The following is a 21,144-nucleotide window of genomic DNA, read 5'->3' as shown; positions in this document are numbered from 1 at the left end:
CTTTTGAAAATGATTCCGGAGAGAGGTCTACCATTTCTCGGAACATGGATGGCATAGAAGATGCAAAATGTTGGTTTTTATTTGAATCTGTGCATTTTTTTGAACTAATTTGTTGCTGTGTTTGCATTCACATCGGCTGGAGGAGTGGAAAAGTGGCAGTTTAAATTCTGATTCCATCTCCACGTTTTCTTTTTAATTAGTCAGGCATGCGACCCGAGCCTTACATCATGATGATGAGTCACTCGGATGTTTCTTTAGATAAATTGTCTTTCCCCATCAGAACCCTCCCATTTATGTGTGCTCCATTACTGGTGGTAGCACACACTAGGGCTAGTCCCGCACTAATGTAGCTCTGCACTTTCAGCCAGCACCATAGGATATACTGGCCCTATTTTTTTAACATACACCAGCTACATCATTGTAGAAAATCTCCTGTACTTCCAATGGTTTTTAGGTACACTAGTGTAGCTGGTGTAGGGTAAAAAAATGGCCCCAATGTAAGTTGTGTCGAGATTTTTGGGTAGTGCACCGATTAGTGGAAGAGCAGTCCTGCAGTTTGGCCTGCTGTGTGAATGTGCAAACAGCAGCGAAGTGAATCTTCCGAGTGGTGTCTTTAGGCCTGTCGTATTTATCAATCGTCCTCACACTTTCGCACAAAAGTGCAATATTGAATATGCGTAGAAGAGTTGTACCTGATAGTATGGATTTCGCTCATTGATGTGTAGGGAGAGAAATAAGAAGCGCTGCTCTCTAGCTCATTTCATCGTAATCTTTTGGCTCATGGCTCATTAAGCGTGGTCATTATGTGAAATTGACTGAGGAGTTTTGTGGTACAGCAATTGCATGTACGGAATATGAAGTTTTGCATTCTTTTAGTATGCATACTTAATTAACCACTGTGCGTATGCGTTGCTCATTGACACTTGCCACTAACTTTTAATGTGCTTATATGTATACTCAGGGGTTCAGCACTTTTTTTCATGCATGCTATTTAAAAAGTGTCTGCATATAGTAACAAGGCAAAATCTAACCATAGAAAGACCTTTGTTTTCCTTTGACACCTGCTCGCCAGATTTTTTTTACTTGAGCTACATTAATCTACACAGTAGTTTGTGCCCAAATTGTCCAGCATGTGAGCTGTGTTGTACATTGTACTTTTTTTTTTTTTGTTATGAATGCTTTATTTACGGTCGCTTTTATTCCAGTGCGGAAAGCGGTATATGCCAAACCTAGATGCCAAAGATACTGTAAGAGTACATATTGCGACGTTCACAGCTCTTGTTATGGCATTGTTTCGCGTTTATTATAATAAAGTTACGGATCGTCGGCTCCTGTCGTTCATTTAATTCTATGCTTGGTGCCTCGAGGCAAGTTGTCAAGTTGTGACGTGTCACGAAAAAGTAAGCTCTTTGTATAGGGTATTCTCTTTCCTGAATACTCGGCGAATAAACGCTTAGCCATAATTTCTTTGGCCTCCGTCCTTGATACTTCAGACGCTTCAGACGCTTGAGGGCTTGAGCAGGTATGTATCATTATTTGCCTGTGACTGCCGGCCAAGCCGTCTACGTTTACAATTTGTCTGCCGTGAAGGTGTTTAATCAATTATCTACGACTTACTCGCGGCGGGATCTTGTATTCAAAAACTTGTCTGTACAACGGTTCTATGCAAAAAGATTTTCCTATTTCGCATAATTCTCTGTTAATCCGCGAGAGGGACATGTCGCTCTCTTAAATACCCAATCAGAACGCGCCTCGAGCACACCCGCTAGCAGACGCGTAGTAAGAATTGGCCTGACTACCGTGCGTGTGTGCCTCTTCACGCGTTTTTAGGTGGTGTTTGCGCGCCGAAAATGCATCGTGGCGCTTTTTGAGACTCGCAGTTTTATTGATTGTGCAGCGACGCAGCCTAATTTGTGAGAAATACAGTTTCAGAAGTCATTCTTCCGCGTTTGGCCTAGGCCTACTTCCATAGGCCTAGCGCCCAAACGACAGTCTGCGCTGGTGACGGTCGCCGGGGCAGAGTGTAGTGTGCGAGTGGCGGTTCGCCCGTGATGGCTACGCTGAGCCAGGGGAGCAACTTCGCGTTCCACCAGTTTTCAAGGGACGTGGTTAGACCCGACACAGAGAACGCGTGCCCTGGAGAACCACTGCCGCCGCAGCAGCAACCCCAGCCTCCGCCGCCGGGACAGGATGTCGCCGCAGCCGCCGAGGTGATGGAGCAACCGGCCACCGACGGCGAGTCGGAACCGCAGCCCGTGATCGACATTGTGATAAACAACGTGGTGTGCAGTTTCAGCGTGCGCTGCCACCTCAACTTGCGCCAGATCGCTTTGACTGCGACCAATGTTGAGTATCGGCGCGAGAACGGCGTAAGTCACCTTTTTTTTTTCTTTTATTTATTTTTTTGCCTATTCCTCCCGCCTCTTTGTCCAGACTCCGACGCACGGGAGTGTGATGTGTGCATAGAACTCGAAGGGTTTATGTTCGTTGTGGTCGGCGACGAATCGCTGACTCGCCGTCACGCGATTCGCGTGCACTGTTCCGGGCGTTGCATTTTGTGTATGTGTGTGTGGCGGGCCTTTGTCTACGGCGCGCCGCCAACGACCAGCAAAACTATCGAAAAGAACAACCTTGAATCCGATACACACGTCGCGTGTCTTTCTTGGCCAGCGCTTTCGAAACGGGAGTCGTTAGCCCAGCGCTGGGGAGGCGGCTGTGACGACTGGGCATTGTTTCACGATCAACGCCATCAACTGTGTACCAGGGCCTTTCTCAGTTTCTTTCAAACGACGGCGTTCCAGGCCTCCCTCCCCCCTCGTCCTCCCACACAGTTTCCTTGCAGTCTTCCTCTTTAGCGTGCGTCGCCTAATTTGCTGCGATTGCCCGGGACCCCTGTAGCTTGCGCATCCATCCCGTTTTATTTATCGTTGTGGTCGCGCACTGCTTCAGACTCGCCCATCATCCCTCCGCGCTAAAAATACCGGGTTTAGTCCAACCCATTTCTTTCCGGTAGTAGGTGCAGCATGTGGCGTTGTCCGGACGCGCGGAGCGGGGGCGATTGCGCGCGAGAACTTCGGGTGTTCAGCGCTGTACATCGTTTTATATACATTTTATTTTGTTCATGCAACCGACCGATTTGACCGCGCCATGGCGGTGCATATCAGCGAGGCAATTTTTTTTCTCTCTCTCGTGTTTTGCACACACTGCCCTGGTTTCTTTCTTTTTCGTCTTCGTTACGACTGACATCAAGGTCCGCGAGAAAACAGACCGCGCGCACGCCTCCGACGCTTCGAAACTCTAGGAGTAGGAGGAGACCGAAGCGAACCGTGACGAAACGCCGAGTTTAGAAGCGAGTTTTATGTAATGTCACTGCTGCGCCGCAGTTTCTTAGGCGAGTTAGGTAATCTCTGCATAGGAGGGTTTTCGGATCGACAATGTTCCAAATGCCCTGGCGGCCGCCAGAATTTTAAAGCTGGCGTGGCTGTTGCATTTTTTTTTTTTTTCATTTCTGCATTCTGCGACCGATCTGGGCGTTTCTTTGCGATTGAGGTGTGTGTGAGGGGTCGAACAGCGCCCGGTCATCCTAGGTCGTGTTTCGATTGAGCGCTCACCGCGCCCCTTATTACGAACTCCGATGAATGTTCGTGAAGCGTCTCCCCCTTTGAACCCCCCTCCCCCGTACTGCTGCTGTTGCTTTCATTTTGTCTGCATGTGTTGTCCGGTTTCGGGCGACCTCTGCATCCACGTTGTGCTTACGGCGCGTTTTCTCTCTCTTTGTTCCAAGACGGTGCGCGCCTTCTTAATCTACAGCCGCCCGTGTTGCTTTGTTCTTGACCGGAAGGAGGAGCTGTGCCGGGTGGAGGTAAAAAAGTGGGATGAGGGCTGAGAGAGGGAGAGACCACAAGCGGGCAAGAGCACGAACGGCGGCGCCGAGTTGCGCAATGGTTTGTGTGGAGGTGTTCTTCCAGAAAGGAGGCAGCGGGCGCGCATTGCTGGTGGCCGTGGTTGTGCGGACGCAGCTCTCCGAGGTGTGGTGGTTGGGGGCGGGAAAGGAGGTTTTGGGAGGATGTGTCGGCGGCACGATACACGACGAGTGATTCACGGGGGTTGAACCGGCGCGAAGGTCCGCTAGCGGCACCCCGTCGGTACGATGACCCCGAACTTTCTGGGTGTCCGCCCGCTCGTCGGTCCCCTGGTTCCGGAGACGGACCTGGCGATCCGCGGAGAGGGAGTGTGTTGTGCGTGCCGGCGGGTGCGGACGCGGCGACGCTCGATGGCATGCCTTTTTTCGCTGTCATTTGCGCACGATAAGAAAAGGAGTCTCCTTCGTCATGCTCGGTACGCTTGTTTGGGCGGCGGGTATAGCAGCTAGCGTTGACCCACTGATATGAGCGATGTTCTACTCTCCTGAACGAAAGCAGCTTCTGCTGTAGACGTTTACATCTACCACTACTTCAGGAGAAAAAAAAAAAATCATCTCTTTTGGGCGCACTGCAACAGTGGCGCTGTATTAGCGCAAATCTGGATATAATCCAAGTGATGAGTAAATGGGCAGTTGAACCCCTGACCGTTTGCACACCCGCATGCTGGCTGCCGCATGTGTTTAGAAAGAAATGCTTAAGTAATGCGCACAGCTGTGGCTGGGATAGTACATAGGTTTGTCATTGGTTGTCTGAAAAATATCAGCCCCGTTATCCATTAGTGCAGTGGCAGATAAGTAATCATTGAGCCTTTTTATCTTTGTGGGCTGCCATCTGGGATAAGTTGTAGCTCGCTCCAGTCAGTGGTAAAGTGATGAGACTAAATTCCCTTTGATCACCACCACAAAAAATTCCCCTTTACTTTTGACTGTTGGTTTCCTTCGTCTGCTTCAGTCAGTGCTGGTTTTTACACAACACAGTTATGTCTACCACAGGGGTATGAGGAACCCTTTAATCTCAGTTATGGGTATTGTGTGGCAACAGATACCTGTTGGCTCTAGTTCCTCACGGAAAATAATTTACATGAGTTTCTACAATATGCCTTATGGCAATCTTGCATAAAAAAAAAGAAAAAAGAAACCTGTTGGCTTCAGATTTAGTTTTCCCCGTTTTCGCAAGCTATTTGTTGCTTGCGGCATCGGTTCAGTCTTGTATGCTGGGGCTTTGAAATCGCTACATATTACATTTTCTCATTGACTTGACTTCGCAGAAGAGAACGCACATTTGCATGAACAGACAGGGTAAAATTTGGAAGTACATGTATAGGAACAAGACTGAGGTGCTACATGACCGAGTAGAATTCAATTGCTTTTTTTTTTTTTTTTTAAGTGGTGCGTGCTATGCTTTCAATTGTGAAAAACAATGTTTCAACAGTTATGCAAAATACTTGTGTTCTCTATCCAGCTTAAAAAGCCACATTATTTGGTTCATGAAGGATGTGACGTTCACCTGAAACAAGACACTGCTGCTAGATGCAACCCACCCTCTGAAAAAGCAGGTGTTTCCTTTTGTGCACAATTGTGCACATGGCGTGTCAGGGAGATAATCTGAATTGCCCCATTTTGGTGCTTTACAAGTTTCTGCGGTGACCATTTCGGACCATAAAACTGACAAGCCAGATCGTTTTTTTAGATTCAAGAAAGGTGAGCATTTTGCGTGGCCTTGCTGAGGCAAATGCTGCGGCAATTTTTAGCAGTGATTCGTGTTCTGTCTAGTGTGACACGGTTAAGTCAGGTGCATTTGTCTTGCATTACTGCAGATGCTGACAATGAAAATTAGGACACCTTACACAACGGCCAGCATGTGGTCTTCAGGGAAGGTCACCTGCACTGGAGCCACCAGGTACGTGTATTGGATGTCTGGTTCAGAACTTTTTTTTTTCTTCTTGACAGCTTGCAGTTTCAAGAGACGAAAGGTCTGTGCTATTTCTAGAATAAATGGGTGTTGCATCACTGCGACTGCATAAATTATAAATTGTCATCATAGGTCTTCTGTCGTAAATGAAAAGGGCAGATATGTATGGCTGGTGGGGATAGGTCAGGGCATGGAACCAGATATGTCGTGCAATCTGTTTTCAGTAATTGCTAAGTGGTTGGAAGCATGCTAGGAAAGTTTAAAACTTAAATACAGCTTTGTAATTGCGAGGCCAAACTTGTCCGAAATTGGGCCGCAGCAGCTGTTGTTATGACGCAGTAGCAACATGGAAACAAGTATACGTTGATATGTGTGTACATTGTTAACCTTTGCCAACCCAGTGTTGCAAAAAGTGAAGCTTCTCAGGTCTGGGCCCTTCGCAAAACTCTGGAAGTAAGCTTCTACTCTCTACAGCCAAAATCCCTTCACCGTGGCGGCCAGACGTGAGAGTAGCTTTCGTGGCTAAGAATATCTTTTTACATTTTGCCTCCGAGCGTTCAGTGCTGCTTTCCTCTCTCCTGTGTTGCTGCAGTGAGGAGACCGCCAAGACTGCAGCACGGCGTTACGCTCGCATCCTCCAGAAGCTCGGCTTCAGGGTCAAGTTCATGAACTACCGGGTGGTGAACGTTCTAGGCACCTGTACCATGCCGTTTGCCATCAAACTCATTCCATTCTCTCAACAAAACCGGCACATTGCTAGGCAAGTGATCCTTTTGTTCATCGGGATATCCACTCCATGTCCAACTGCTCCATTCCGCTCAAAATGCGTTTGCTGCTAATCGTGATACACATTGCTAAAATTGCGCTAAATTGCTCCTAATTACTCCAAAGTGAGTGCCGAAAAGTTTTCCTCTGCCTGTGCAATAATGGCTTATGTAAAGCCGTCGCCATGGAATCTGCAGCTGCATTGTAATTGCAAGCAGCGTTGTCAGTAGCACTGATCGGCTAAGTAGCCGATCAGAGGGCTGGTTGCATTAAATTTTTGCTGTTGCAGCTGCTTGTATGTATGTTTAGGGTTAGCAATACCACCTGTGTGTGGTTTTACAATGTAAAGTTGAGGGTTATAAAAGTTCGAGAAGAGATATTTGTACAAGTTTTTACGAAAACTGCATGCTGGTGCACATAGCACACACATTTTGTCATACCGAGCGTTCCAAACAACCTTCGTACAAGATACCTTGACGTTCGCTGTCCAGTGAAAGATGCTTTGCTGACTGCGGGAACAAGGCACCAGTGAAAGACTGTCGGAAACTGTTTCTCATCTATCAGTAGGAGCCGGCAGTAACGTAGAGATTGTGTAAAACACGGCGTAGGTGTTAAGAAATTGTGGGAAACGTAGTAGCTTGTACTCCAAGTTAGTGTGAAATTTTGTTTCTTTTACCCTTGGCAAAAACAAGCGTCCTTCTACGCAGTGCATTGCAACACATGCACACGAAGCAGCAAGTTTGACTATCTCAATGCAGATTCAGCTTGCTGTTTCTGAGCAAGCTAGGAGCCTTAATTGTAAATGCGCTTGAAAACCGCAGAGGTAGTTTCCATGGAATGAGCGAAGCAACGCATTACGTGTGCCCACAGCTGTTTCCTGAACGTAGAAAACAATAAAAACCTGATTTTCTTTGCGCTCAAAAAGGCTCCGCAAGGCATTGAGGGTTGCATTATATAGGTGACACAGGGAAGTGCTCTCCATGTCATTCAGGTCTGGGCTGTTCTGAGAAAGTCATTTTTAAGGCGAAAGCGTTTCTAGGCTCATGTGTCCGCCACGTGAAATTATAAAGAAAAACATCTTCCTCTGCCAGAAATCGAACCATGGTCCTCAGGTCCCCAGCTGAGTGTGCTAACCACTACGCCACATCGGGCTCGTGAGAAGCCGGTCGTAATTCTCCTCATCTAGGTTGAGGATGATAGTAGCGATGGCAATGATGATGCAGTTGGTGATGGTGGTAATGATGGCAGTTGCGATGACAGTGACGGTGCATTTTGATAATGATACCATTGCTAGTAATGACAGTGATAGTAGGGATGGAAATCATGATGCAGCTAGTGAAGACGTTCTTGTAGATTGGCTTTTGCCATTTCCTCTCTAAGCAGAATTAAGCGCTCTCTTCCAATTTGTTCTAACTTTTGCATTGCATAAAACATTTGTGGGCATCTGTACACACCCAGAGGGGATGATGGGCAAGCTGTTGATGCGTGCAGCTTTGTTTGCACAGTCCAGCCATTCTTCCGGTACGCCACCGCGCTGAGTTCCCTCGCCAGCCGTCACATGCATTCCACAACTTGGCACACAGTAGCCTGTGAAATGTTGCTCAGGTATCTGGTGACTACTTAAGATGTGTCCGCGCTGCATAATGCAATTATCAGACACAGCACTGAATACCGTGACCGGTCATATCAGAGGCTAGCCACGACCGCACCTATGAAATAATAACGTGCCAGAAGTCTCGGGTCGAGCAGATTGTGGCCTTCATTCAGCCAACACTTTGGTGCGCGCTACTCTGCATCATCATTGTATCCAGTTTTGTAAAGTGCTTGTAGAGCGGTAGAGCGAAGCCCACACAGCAAGCGAACGTTGCAGCGTTCGCCTTGTTTACAAGCGAAGTGGTGATCAAGGAGCATGCAGTGTGCTATTACTGCTATGTCAAGGCTCTCAAGGAAATCTTATTTTCCTATCTTGAGTGATTGAAGTACAGCGAATTTCTGAAATGCAAACAGTCCTCAAGGGCAGCTTAGAGTAGGAAGTTTGAGTGGATGCTTGAGTATGAATTTAGTGGTCTGGTTGCATCTGCTACTCATTGCTGTTGGAGGCTGCCGCCACTTTGAAAGCATTGACTCAGTTCAGGCGCTTTAGAAGCTTAGGCCACGTGCACTAGTGTCTAATCTCCCCAAGTTAAGTTCTTACTTGGTTTCTGTTGCAGTAGTTTACGCTTCATTTGATATTGATAGTAGTAGCTACATTCAGAATTCTCACTGGCGGATGTTTGTATTGTTTGGCCTTTGGTAGGTTGCTAGAGTGCTTCATTGTAGTGGGATGCACTGAGTGTTCTGTTTGCCCGTTGTACCCTACTGCAGCTATGAGCCGGAGCTGCACCCTGGTGTCACGTACAAGATCAAAGATCTGAAGGCCACCCTGAAAATCTTCTCCACTGGCAGCATCACAGTCACAGGTGGGTTTGTATTGGTTGCTTCTACGCATGCTTTGTGGTTCGTGCCTTCCGCCCACCCCAGTGTTATGTAGTCGAGTTCAAATACTAGTTGCTGCTGTAAATAGGTCGGCCATAGATGCTTTCAAGGTATTGGGCGAAGAAGCAAAGCAGCCAGTTGTTGTCTGCGGGGATATCGTGCCTTATATTTAGTCTTCGATCTGTCTTGAAATCCGTGTGTCACCAGGGGTGGTTAGCTGCAAGCAATGCTGGGCCGGAAGTTGACTTTGATGTCATTCGTGCTGCACAGATTTTAAAAAATGAGTTGTTGATGATAATAGCATTTTCACCTCCTACATTGCTTTCAGCTGTTGCTATTATGACACCTAACTGAGTGTGTAGTTTGAAGGACTTATAAATGTGCCTGACAGTGAAGCCTCGTTATAATGAACACTTAAAAAATCTGAAAATAGTTCGCTCTATCCATAGTTCGTAATATAAAATTTCGTAGAAAATACATGCAAGAGCACCAAAATTCAATCGGAGAAAGCACAGCAACTCGGAGGGTGCCTACTTGGGTCACGCCCATTTATTTACGTGCGAAGAACTGCGTTATCGCGGCCTGCTTTTTCGCATTGATCGTGTTCCGTATCATGCCCTGTTCCACAGTTTGCAAACACTCAACAAGGGCAAACCCACTGCTCTCAAAAGCACTGCAGTGGCTGCGCAGTAAATCCAATGCAGCAAGCACTTCTTGTGAAGTCGGAATGTCATCATCTGCAGCGTCAGCCTGAGCTTCGTCTGCGGGATGTTCAGAAACATTCCACAGCGATTTCGGTGTCTGACAGTACAGCCGTGGTCGCCGCAATGTCGTCATCGCCTACAAAGTCCTCTACAGTCATTCATTGAGCTCGCGGAGCTCTGCTTCTGCTTCGTCGGGATCGTCCCCATCTTCACTTGATGCACGGGCCTCTGCTGGAACAAAACCTACGTGCTGAAAGCAGTTTGCAATCGTTTCGCCTTTCACGCTGTCCCATGCCGCTTTAATGCTCCCAGCAAGTCGATCTTCAAGTCCCGCTTCATCCGAAGCTTCACGAGAACAGTGTCAATCAGTCTCCTGTTGTGAACTGCCTTGAAGGCCCTGATTTTATCTCGAGCTTGGTCTTTAACGTCAGTGCTGCTCTTTTTTTTCACGTTCACCGCCATCACAGCACTACGCACACCCGTGCGCCACACTCGACACGACGAACGACGCAGCCTCCACCGAACGCTGCGACGGCCACTCCGCGACGCTGCCACGCGGCTGCTAACACTAAAATGCGAAAAACGCAAACACCAAAAAGGCAAAAGCAACATTCGATCGCGCCGCTGCTGAAGCGACGCTGTCAGCGATTGCGAGATGCGAACGATTTCTCGTAGCCTCTGAGATCACTTCCGTGCCCACAAACACGCGCGGGGGTGATCTCGGAGGCCATGAATTTCTTTGGCTGGCAACTCTCAATGCCGTCATGGCATCTGTGGCGCTGTCAGCGCCTCTGAGGTAGTCCTGAACGTTTGCTGCTCCGGACAACACACTTTGCAACAAAGCCTGCCTCCTGCTATTAAAGTGAGGTAGTGCTTGGCGTCGCGAAGTTCGTAATATCCGTTTTATGCTGAGCCGCGTTTGCTATGGGAAGTTAAATATACATGTGTTTGACAAAAATATTTTGGAAGAGTTCGATATATTCAATAATTCGTTGTATGCATGTTCATTATATCGAGGTTTGACTGTAATTAATGCCCCCTTCAAGAAAGAACTGCAATCTGTGAAAATTGGTTGTGCAGTGAAGTGGCTATGCATGGTGTGGCAGTTACGGTCTCCATTGCTCTGGAATTGCTCGAAGGTGACCCTCATGCTATCAGCGCTGTCTACCGCTCGCCCTCGATGTGAACCAGTCACATACAGTGGGCAATTAGATCCTTAGTTAGCATAACTATTTTTCACTTCACTTGGATGCATTCAGCCATGCTGTCTGCCTATGGCTCTACCAGAGCTGCCTTAAGCCTCGCATATAGGTCACATCTGCGGATTTGTTTATTTGTACATATCCCAGCCTCTATATGGGACTATTGCAAGAGTGAGTGAGACAAAGCATCAACAAGCTTGATGCGCAACCAGCAAATAAGGACAGTGTTGGTGCTCCCGGAACCCATTTTGAGAACCCCTGTGCAAGATGTGTGCTCCTGAGGAAAACTATGGTATATGCTGACAAAGTTGGCTGGAACACCATAGATATAAAGTGCAGCTTTAACCAAGCCATACAGATGTGCAGTAACGTGGAATAAATAGCTCATTCCCCCCCTCCTTTGTGATGGTCATTTTTGTTAAAGGAAAAAGAAAGGTAGACCGGCATATGTATAGTAGCATGTAATTTGAGCGTGGAGCCTCCAGACTGTTTCGCCGCATACCTTTCGGTTTTTGCAGCTCCCAGTGTTGCCAACGTCCAGCAAGCAATCGAGCACATCTTCCCCCTCGTCTACGAGTTCCGCAAGGTGCGAGGACCTGAGGACATGCCCCGCACCGCAGCGCGCTCTCAACGCCGCCAGAACCACGCTGTGACGCGGCGGGATCGTCGTGAGTTCCCCGTAGCCGACGACGACGAGTTTGACTCTTTCGACGACGAGGAGGACGACTTAGCTGACGAGGACCTGATGGACTACCCCGATTCTGACGAGAGCTGGGACTGAGGGAGCGGCTGCGAGAGAGAGAGAGGCAGAGAGCATGGCCTTTTCTCATCTCTTTTTATTTTCCTCCTGTTGCTGCTGGCGCTCCTCCCTAACATCGTCAACGATGACACGCCAGCACAACGTTCTCGCCTTAGAAACAGTGTCGCGACGTAGCTGGCCGCTGCCCTGCGCATGTTGCCAACGATGTTCGGGTGTGTGTGCGTCACTCACCGTTGCAGCTCTCTAGTCGTCGCAGACATGTGGAAAAGGTGATGGTGATCGAGCCGCATGTCTCCCCATTTTTTTTTTATATGTCTAGGTGGGCCAGGTTGAGGTTTGGACTGAACTGTGAAGCATGTCGGAGGGAGGCACGTGTTTCTCTGTGCGGTGGCATTTTGTTACGTGAAAGTGATGCGGAAGCGTAGACGGGGGAGCAGATTTCCCCCCTCTTCTGGGCCAGCGCTTCTTCCCGCACCAGGAATGGAGAAGGGGAAGAGACAAAGAAGAGAGAGCATTTGCATCTAAAAGTGTCGAAGATATCGTCTGCGACTGTGTGGCATAACTGCAACTCCCTCGCAGAGCGTATACTCTTCTTGGCCTTCGCCCCCTACCCTGCCCCCAACACGCCTGCTGTCTCCCCATCCCTTCGTGAGTGTGTATGTGCGTGTTTGTGTTCCCTAGTTGACATTTCCTATTAAGACTGTGTACTTGACCACGTTCCTGCGGTGCTCAAGGGCTGTCGTGGTCAGTTTCTTTTTTTTTTCTCTCTCTCGTGGTCAAGGCATTAGAAGAAAGCTGTTTTTTTTTTTCCCTCATTGCATGTGGCAGTTCTGAGGGCAATCCCATTCTTGGAACAGGAGGACGAGGCGCTTCTTTTTTTCTTTCCAGTAGCGTCGGAACAAAGTGTCAGTGAGGACAGGTGTTCATATTTCTGCAGATGTGCGTGTTTTGCGAGGATCCACTAGTTTTTTCCAAAGCGCCCCAACCAAAGTGTCCCCAGAGAAGACCTCCACAAGCCGGCCACTTGGAGGCGGTGGCGTCGTATCGAGACCTTAAACGAAATGATTTATTCTGGCAGGTAGAGAGCAATAATTTCAGTCGAGGCACACAGGGCGGGCGGGTTGTTCATTACTTGTAGCCAATCTTGGGAGGAGACTACTCAGAAACAGTGTTCATTTTGTGCGTGGGTATGTCGTCGCGTCCAAGGACTTTCTTCAAGCGAGCAAAGTGAAACGGCTGTCTGCATTTTTATAGATGCGGGTGTTTCTTCGAGACGGGCACAGAAAGCTTAATTTTTATAGCAGTCGCCATCTTGCTTGTGGATTGCACCAGTACAGCAATGTGCTTGTGTTGGTTGCTTGGATGTAGTGTTTTTTTTTTTTTTGAATGTCTGACATTGTGAAATAAAGCTTTTTTTTACCATGCACGCAAGCCATTATGAGAGCTCTCCACTTTCTTAGTCTCCTTTTTGCGCACTTGCTTCTGATGTGTGAATTTCATTCTTAAAATGGAGGTGGAATGCAAAAAAAAAAAAAAATTGGCAATTGTCCACTTGCTTCTGATGTGTGAATTTCATTCTTAAAATGGAGGTGGAATGCAAAAAAAAAAATAAATTGGCAATTGTCGATAAAAGACTGGACAGTGCTGTGCGCTGCAGAGAAGCCCGAATGTCATCGTGACTTTATTCAGTGGTTGTGACCATCTCAAATGCTGGCACAAAAAGAGTTCATCGCCTTCAACTGCAAATTTTAAACATTTGAACACTTTGGTTATATGTTCTACTTCACTGTACTTTGTGTGATCATGGCGAATTGTTAACTGCTTCAGTTGCCTTTTACTGTACCTATCTGTACTTGGCATTACGAAATTTTGTCTTCGTGTACTTGACCAGGCAGGAGAGAGACTCTTCGGGGATAGAAGAGGAGGAGAGGAAGGTGCTAGAAACTGATTTTGACGGCCGCTACTTCCGTAATTCTCGAAAAAAATATTTTTTTTGCGGCCATTCATAAGGCGATGAGTCGCAGCAACAAATTTTTTGTACTTGGGGTGGTCAGTCTCCTCTTAAGCAACAAAATACATTTTCGCTATGTGATATTGAAGTTCCTGATGGATATTTTTTTTTCCTTCTCTGATTGAAATGTGACTCTGGAGAAGAGCCACGGGTATGCATCTAGTTTTTTAAATTTCCACGTTTAGTTGTACGCATGCTCACACACACTAGCTACAGTGGTGTGAAAGGAATAGTAGGAAAGAACAAGCTGAACAATTTTAAAACGTTTGGGGGGGCTCGTTCAGATTCGGTGCGACAGAGGACATAGTAATGTTTGTCACTAAATCGTTTCATTCGCACAGCTCTCTTGGCCAACTGCATTCAGGCTTTATATTTCAGTTAAGGTCAATGCCAAGGCTGCTGTGACTGCATGAAACTTTAGTGGTATGTTAACAGTAATAAGATGGACCATAGAGCTAGCTGGCTGGTGAACACCTTGAGAAATTCATTGAAAAGGTAAATTTGCCTCCATAGTCCAGAATGTTGTATTCTCGTCACCTTTCTTGCATTACTCCATGAAAGCAAGAGGCAGCTAGGTAAAGAAGGCGAACCATTGGCACAGGGGTTGAGGGTTTATTTGCTGCAGGCAGAAAGTAGAAGGGCTCAAAGAGGTGAATCACAAGCTTGATTGCTGAACAATTTTGAAACATTCTTTGGACTAGGTCTGCTCTCTAGAAACTGGAGTTAGTCACAGAAATGTGAACAAGGTTTAGCTCTTATATTAAGGATATTGACCGCAGTGTTAAAGGCTCTGTCCTTCAGGAAATTTGGCATTGTGAGAAAAATCGTGACCATGCGTGTGACATCCTGGCACCGATTGGTTAGTGTGACGTTACAAGGCGACACAGTGTGATGGAGTTGGCAGGAGCTGTCGCCTTTGGCGAGATGGGAGGGGGCGAAATGAGACCTTTGAACCCATTGTCAGATACACTATTGTTACGCCATGTAGGCACGTTAATATGGCCTGGTTAAAGTGCGCCTTTAACTATGTCGGGTGGCCTTTCGCATTGCGTGGCAGCTTATGACTGTAAATTAGTATGTGCTAAATAATTGAGGCACACATTAGAAGTTAGTATGCAAAAGACAATTCACAAGGGGAGCCGCAGAGTGGGCCCATTACTAGTGTCACCTTTGAGATGGAACCTGAGTGTGAATTTATGTCCCAGAAGAGAAAAAATGATAGCGCAACCCCAACTGAGTGAGATGTACTGTCATTTGCCTCACATGCATTTGTTTTACAGATTGGGAGACACTGCAAACTTGTGTGAAGCTACAAAAACTGGGTGGCAAATAAAGAAAATGGTTAATTTTTTTATAATCGGTCCAACCAGTTCACATTTTATGTGTTAATATTCGTAAGTGTAAATCATTTACCATTGTGGTAATGCAAATTTCAGCTCAAAACTGCATCTAGAATGTTTGTCTCGTGCAGTGCCCACCGTCAAACCATGAAAGTTCACACTGGTTTATCCATATTTGGTCTTTGTTTTATTTTGAGCAGTCAATACATATCACATATATTGATTTCTTTGTATATAGATTTATGTAATAGCGTAAAGCAGACAGCAGAGCAGACTTCTCGGTGAAGAAGCAGAAATGTCTAATTTATCGAATCTATAACAGGGGGGCGAAACGTATTCAGACAACTCAGATGCAGAATAAAATGCGACTGGTGATCTCTGCAAAAAAGGGCAAAAAAAAAAATTGCTAGACACGACCCAGGAAATCGTGAAAATTCCGTCAAAAATGAAACAAGCATGATGACGAGCACAACTTGACATGTTCGGCAAAAACCTATAGTATTCATTACACACACAATGCAGCTATGTGTATAACACACTAATTATAATAATTAACATTTAATATATATATGTACATGTGAGATATAAGCCAGTTGGTACAGTCGGACCTCACGAAAGAACTCCACGCGTGATGAAGTTTGCAGATAACAGTGGCTTCTAGGATCGCAAGGGCTTAACACAGAAGAACAAATACTAAACAAAAACACTTTTTGTGGCTTCTTTTTTCTTCAATGTATGATGTCTCTGTGCATATTACAGAAGATAAATAACATGTAAATCATTTCATTGAGATGACAAACGCACAAACAAAACTGGACATAAAGAAGTCGACAGTGAAAAGTAATGCCAGGGACGCTCCACAATAATCAATGTGAACTGCACAGAAACTTTGAAGCAAGAATTACTTGAATACTAGATTTACCAAGGAGAAAATAAAAGGGATTTTCTTTGTTTGCTAAATAGAAATGTGACAGATAGCTGCGACAGTTGGTCCTGCAGTTTATAGCATTACTTCCAATGAATCTGCGAGAGGACTTCGGGAATGTAAGAATACTGGTTTTCAGACCATTGTCTGTGAGCATGTTACACTCTAGACCACGTCCTACGAGAAATTAACGAGCATGGTCACAAGACCGCTAGACTTACGAAATGAAGCTATGCTCTTTGGAGACTGTCAATGAACCAACTGTTAAGTAGGGCAGTATTACATCCCAAGTCAAAGATGGCTACCAAGTCGTTTAAGATAACACGCCGCAGTGGAGCCAAATTCCAGGATTGCTGAAAGTGTTCATGCCGCACTTTATAAAACTACGGAATTCCGGGTTACGCGCTGGTTTATTAGATGTGTGTATATATATCTGAACACTACGTCAACAAACTCGAAGCTCTCTCTCTTTCGAAAGGGGTTACTTATGCTCTACCAACAAAGTTTATATGCGTAATATGTATATTGAACAACAACACCTTGGCATACTGGTTACTTATTTGGCGTGCGTCTGTCTTTAGGAAACAACAGCATGTCACAAAAACGACACACAACCATTACCCGGGAAACACTAAACGTTCTGGCAACATTACTGGCGCTGCAAAACACTGCCGGTAATGTTGCAACAACATTTAGACAGCCTCAAGTTTCAACAGCAATGCCAAGGTGTTGCACTAAAAGGCAGCACTGCTAATGCTATCCTGCTGAGAAAGCGTTCTGTGTTGTTTATGGGCTGCTTATAAAAAATGAGCTTGCTTTAAGATCAGGGACAGGGGCTCAGTGGGGAAAAAGGTGTATTTTTTTCCGCTCCCATGGCGACTGAAGGCAGATACAAAAGAGGAGTTCCTGTTAAGAAGACATGGATACAAAAAGGGCGCGACATGCTCCCAAAAGACGAAACAGCTGCACCGTCGAGTATTTTCAGGGCCCCACGAGTGTCGAAATTGGTGACGAGAACAGAGACTAAGCGTTTTAGCAATGGGTTAACGCGAAACAATGACAACACTGTGAAGGATGGCCGGGGCAGAACGCAGACGCGCCCCGGTAAGCTGGAGAAACCGACACATTCACGACACAAATGAATGACAAGTCTGGAAATCCACAAGTTAGAAATGGGAGAAACACAAAACGTTGAGGGAGCACGAAGATGATGTCAGACTAGAAATTGTTGCTGCTGGGGGTGTGTCGTTCGTTGAACGCTGGGAGAGTTGAACTGGGGGGGGGGGGGAAGGGGGGAATCGACATCGAGGCGGTGGTTTACGAGAAACCTTTCCGTCGAGCTGCACTTCTGTGCGTGTGCTGCGCAACTTGGCACGTTCCGGCAGGCACTATGTTGCTTTGGCAACGTGCCACTTTGCGCTTTTCCTTCGCACGCAAGCCATTCTTCTTCTACGGCCTCCTAGCCCTTCTCCTGTTCAATCGCTCCACTTTGTCTTCGTCGTTGTTTCGACTGCTTTGTCCATCCATGCTGTGTCATCATCAGAGGCACGGAAGTTTAAAAAACATTGCTCCAGTTCCACCTGAAAAGGCCTCGTCAGTCATTTGGAACTGTCCTCCTTTCATTCCATTCCTGGCCTAAGTAATTGCAAAAATAAAAAAAAAAATTACACAAATGAAACAGTAAGAGCAACCCAGAACAGCTGAGTTTCCGTTATTTGAAAGCACCTTGCCTGATGGAGGAGAAGGCAAAATACAAAAAAAAAAAAAAAAGAAAATGTAGTGAGAAAAGAAAATGGCAGTGCTAATGAAGTGGTTCTACGCAGACGTGCAGAGCCACGGCTTTCTGTACTCGATAGCATTTTTGGTTTCCCACGTTAGTCAACGCAGCCGGGGAGATAAAATGAATCTGTTCCTTCTAGACTAATGGCGCCGTGACATACAACGCCTGGCAGTGACTGTCACATGCGCCCCACTATCACTCGCCGTGACATGCCATCACATGCCACGAGCACAGGAAAAAAAGAAATTAAACAAAAAGCGCACCACCTCTTCGCAGCACTGTGGCCGCTGTATAAAAAGTACATACTCGGCAGACCGGAACTAACATGATGAAAAAAAAAAAAAAGACGCAGCAAGGAAACGAAAGCGTTGGGGCACACTTTGGGGATGTAGGGGATGACACATGATGCGTAATAAAAATGTACAAATTATTGTCTACTATCTTACACCATTTACAAAACATAACGCCAGCACAAACTTGAGAGAAAGTACTGCAGCACGGAAACGGGCCACAAGCAATACGGTCACAGTTTGTCACCTGGGTCACTCCCCCTTTCCAACACTCCTTCCGCCTGCAGGGCCCACATGTTCACCCAAGGAATCTTATAAAGCAAGATGCCGCCTAACTACCCTTTTTCAAATTCTCCATTGTAGAATGACGAAAGAGGCCAGAGAAAAAAAAAACTATAAAAATAAACATAGGTAAACAACAAGAAGGCATTTACCTTGCACCTTTCCTAAGACAACCACCTCTCGAGTTGAATAGCAGTGGCCCTTGTTTTACGTGCTACACCTTTGTTTGTCAATGTTTTACCGCTGGAAAAGCGACTGTGTGGCATTCATGCAATAATACAGATTTCGGAGGGGGAAGCCTCTTGTGGGGAAAAAAAAAAAAAAAAAGATTCTCCACTCGTGAAGGGCAGATAAGCCAAAATCATTCAACTTCAGCTAGAGACGCCAATACAACTTTCAGCTGAGTAAGAGGCTTGCTAATCCTTCTTCCTGCCTCACAGTGTTCAAGGCTTCGCAGGCAGTGGATGAACTGTTCAATTACGCTTGCATACCCACACACGCTATGCATCGGCACTTCAAAGAAATCTGTGCACCATGTGACGAAGTGCACCGAAGTTGCATTTGTGTGCTTTAGCTCCTTGGTTAATTTTTTTCTTTTCCATTGTTGAACGGAAAAGAAGAAGCCGTGACATTGTGCAACCAAGGGGCGAAACGAACACTTGTGTGTGCCAGCAGCAGTAGTAGCAGCCTGCGGTGGGCGAGGGGTGGGAAAGGGGTGACCAGAAGCAGCAGTGGTGGTCGTGGTGCCGCATCAGCAGCGACCAGTAAAAAAAAAAGGAGGAAGTCCCTCGTCGTTGGCTGTGCTCGGCCTTTTCTTCATCAGTCGGGGCTCTCAATCTTCCCGGCGACTTCCTCAATCTTGACCGCATGCCCGTTGCTGGTGAGCTGGCCGTTGGTGGCGTTGGCAATGGGCGCCGCCGCCGGACCATTGCTCACAGCCAGCAGGCTCTCTAGTGCACGGTAAAGGAATAGGAAGTCGTCCTGTTTGAGGCGAGAAAAAAAAAAAAAGAGAGGACAGAGCAAAAATGAGACACCGAGCTAAGGGTAAGAGGTGGCGCGAAAAAGATCAATTTCAGCTCATGCGTGGCACATAACGCAGATGTTATACCAATTTTGGCAAAATCGCTCAAATTAGAGCTGATCGATGGTAGGCAGGGTATAGGGAAGATGCAATTCTACCGTAAAGTACCGAGAAAGTCCCCCCTCCGCCAACTTCGCTGCTAATTACACATTGCGGTGCTGTTCCTGGTGCTGTTCCTGGAAAGTGCACCCCTTTCTCCCGCGCTGCAGCTCCCAGCTCCCTGCCCTTCGCATGTACCTCACCCAATTGCCAGTCCCAGAATCCAATCTATTCTCAATTCTCACTCTCAGAAACATCACAAACAAAAACGACACACCCTAGGGGGGGTTGTGTATGCAAATTACTGCTGACGGGTGACTACCGCAGGTGGAACATCTGATGAGCGGTACCCAAAGAGCAGATGGCCACTGTCTAGGTGGCAGCTTGTGATAAATAAAAAAAAAGACAATGACTAACATGTTTAAACAGCACACCGATCAGTTTGCATTGCGGCACACACTTCTCAGCCCAATTGCCCTAATAAGAGATAAATAAAATTTTAAATCCAAGTGAACTGCATTCAAATGTTTTTTTTTTGTCAAAAAATGTCATTTTAAATTTCGGTCCTGTTCCAGGAGAGCGCCCCCTCCACTTTTCCGGTAATTTCGGCGTGTGAGAGGAGGAGCGCTCACTCGGAATTTTACGGCAGTTTTTATCTGACAAGACAGTGCACCAAAAGCATTCCATTTCAAACCTGCAACATCAGAGTTCTGTCAGATTGTGGGTATAAAAGCAGGGAATGTAAGGGCCTTGGTGCATTGCTTCTATTGGTAAAGCGAAATCCTAACGAAGGAGTTGCACGGCTAACGAATGCCATTCAGTCATCCTCGACCAGTTTCCACCTTGGACCTCCAGTGAGTGCATAGTAGAAACTCTGTGATACGAACCTCACAGGGGTCGCGAAAAAATTCGTATCATAAAAACGAACGAAAATAAGTACTATGCAGAAGCATGGAAAAGGCAGTTGCGCCGATCTGTTTACGCCCGAGAAGGTTTATTACGGTCGCGCGGTCACAGCTCGCTACTCGCGGTGCACACTGCGCGACAGGCGATCGCGACGCGCGGGACGCGTGCCTCCGCGGATTTCTCGCGGCGCGTACAGCACGACAAGAGATGGCGACGCGCCAGCCACGCGGCGCCGCAGACTGCTCGCGATGCGTACAGCGCGACTAGCAGTCGCGAAGTCTACGATGTGCGGCCCGTGCGCGCCCGCCGCCGCGTGCGCCGCCAACTACTACTCACGGCCGCGCGCCAATGCAAACCTTTCGCGGCGTGGAAAACGATCGCGATGCCGGCGATGTGCGATCCGCCCACCTCCGCTTACTACTCGCGGCGCGTAGAGCATGACTGGAGATGGCGACATGCGGGCCGCACGGCGCCGCAAACTGCTCACGAATCGCGATCGCGCAGCCAGCGATTTCCGGTCCGTGAGCACCCGCCGCGTGCGCCACCGCCAGCTACGGCGGTTGCAACGTCTGCGGTTTGTCGGCCGCAGACGTCGCAACCGCCGTAGCTGGCGGCGGCGCACGCAGCGGGTGCTCACGGACCGGACATCGCTGATTCCGCAATCGCGATCCCGTGTCCAACAGACCGCAGACATCGCAACCGCCGTAGCTGGTGGCGGCATACGCGGCGGGTGCGTACGGACCGGACATC

General features: G+C 47.2%; 2 protein-coding genes across 3 annotated transcripts in view; one reads left to right on the top strand and one right to left on the bottom strand.

Annotated features, from left to right (window-relative positions):
• The first annotated feature begins 1,739 nt into the window (after positions 1 to 1,739).
• LOC146179380 (TATA box-binding protein-like 1) lies at positions 1,740 to 13,166 on the top strand. Its single transcript, XM_084579009.1, has 5 exons — positions 1,740 to 2,369; positions 5,740 to 5,822; positions 6,427 to 6,594; positions 8,964 to 9,058; positions 11,499 to 13,166. The coding sequence occupies exons 1-5, from the start codon at positions 2,052 to 2,054 to the stop codon at positions 11,759 to 11,761; spliced, it is 927 nt and encodes a 308-aa protein (XP_084435135.1). The 5' UTR covers positions 1,740 to 2,051; the 3' UTR covers positions 11,762 to 13,166.
• A 2,089-nt stretch (positions 13,167 to 15,255) lies between these two features.
• The window catches only part of Ptp99A (Protein tyrosine phosphatase 99A), a 224,075-nt gene continuing 218,186 nt past the window's right edge, over positions 15,256 to 21,144 (bottom strand). For both annotated transcript variants that reach the window (XM_084579003.1, XM_084579005.1), the window contains exon 22: positions 15,256 to 19,349. In XM_084579003.1, coding sequence (XP_084435129.1) covers positions 19,188 to 19,349 — 162 coding nt within the window. In that variant the 3' untranslated portion in view covers positions 15,256 to 19,187. The remainder of the gene's footprint in view (positions 19,350 to 21,144) is intronic.

The sequence above is a fragment of the Amblyomma maculatum genome, chromosome 9 (assembly GCF_055883805.1).
Source record: "Amblyomma maculatum isolate TAMU_Amacu chromosome 9, ASM5588380v1, whole genome shotgun sequence".
NCBI classification, from domain to species: Eukaryota; Metazoa; Arthropoda; class Arachnida; order Ixodida; family Ixodidae; genus Amblyomma; species Amblyomma maculatum.
The sequence above is the reverse complement of the archived record's forward strand: the minus strand, read 5'-3'. Positions and strand labels throughout refer to the sequence as shown.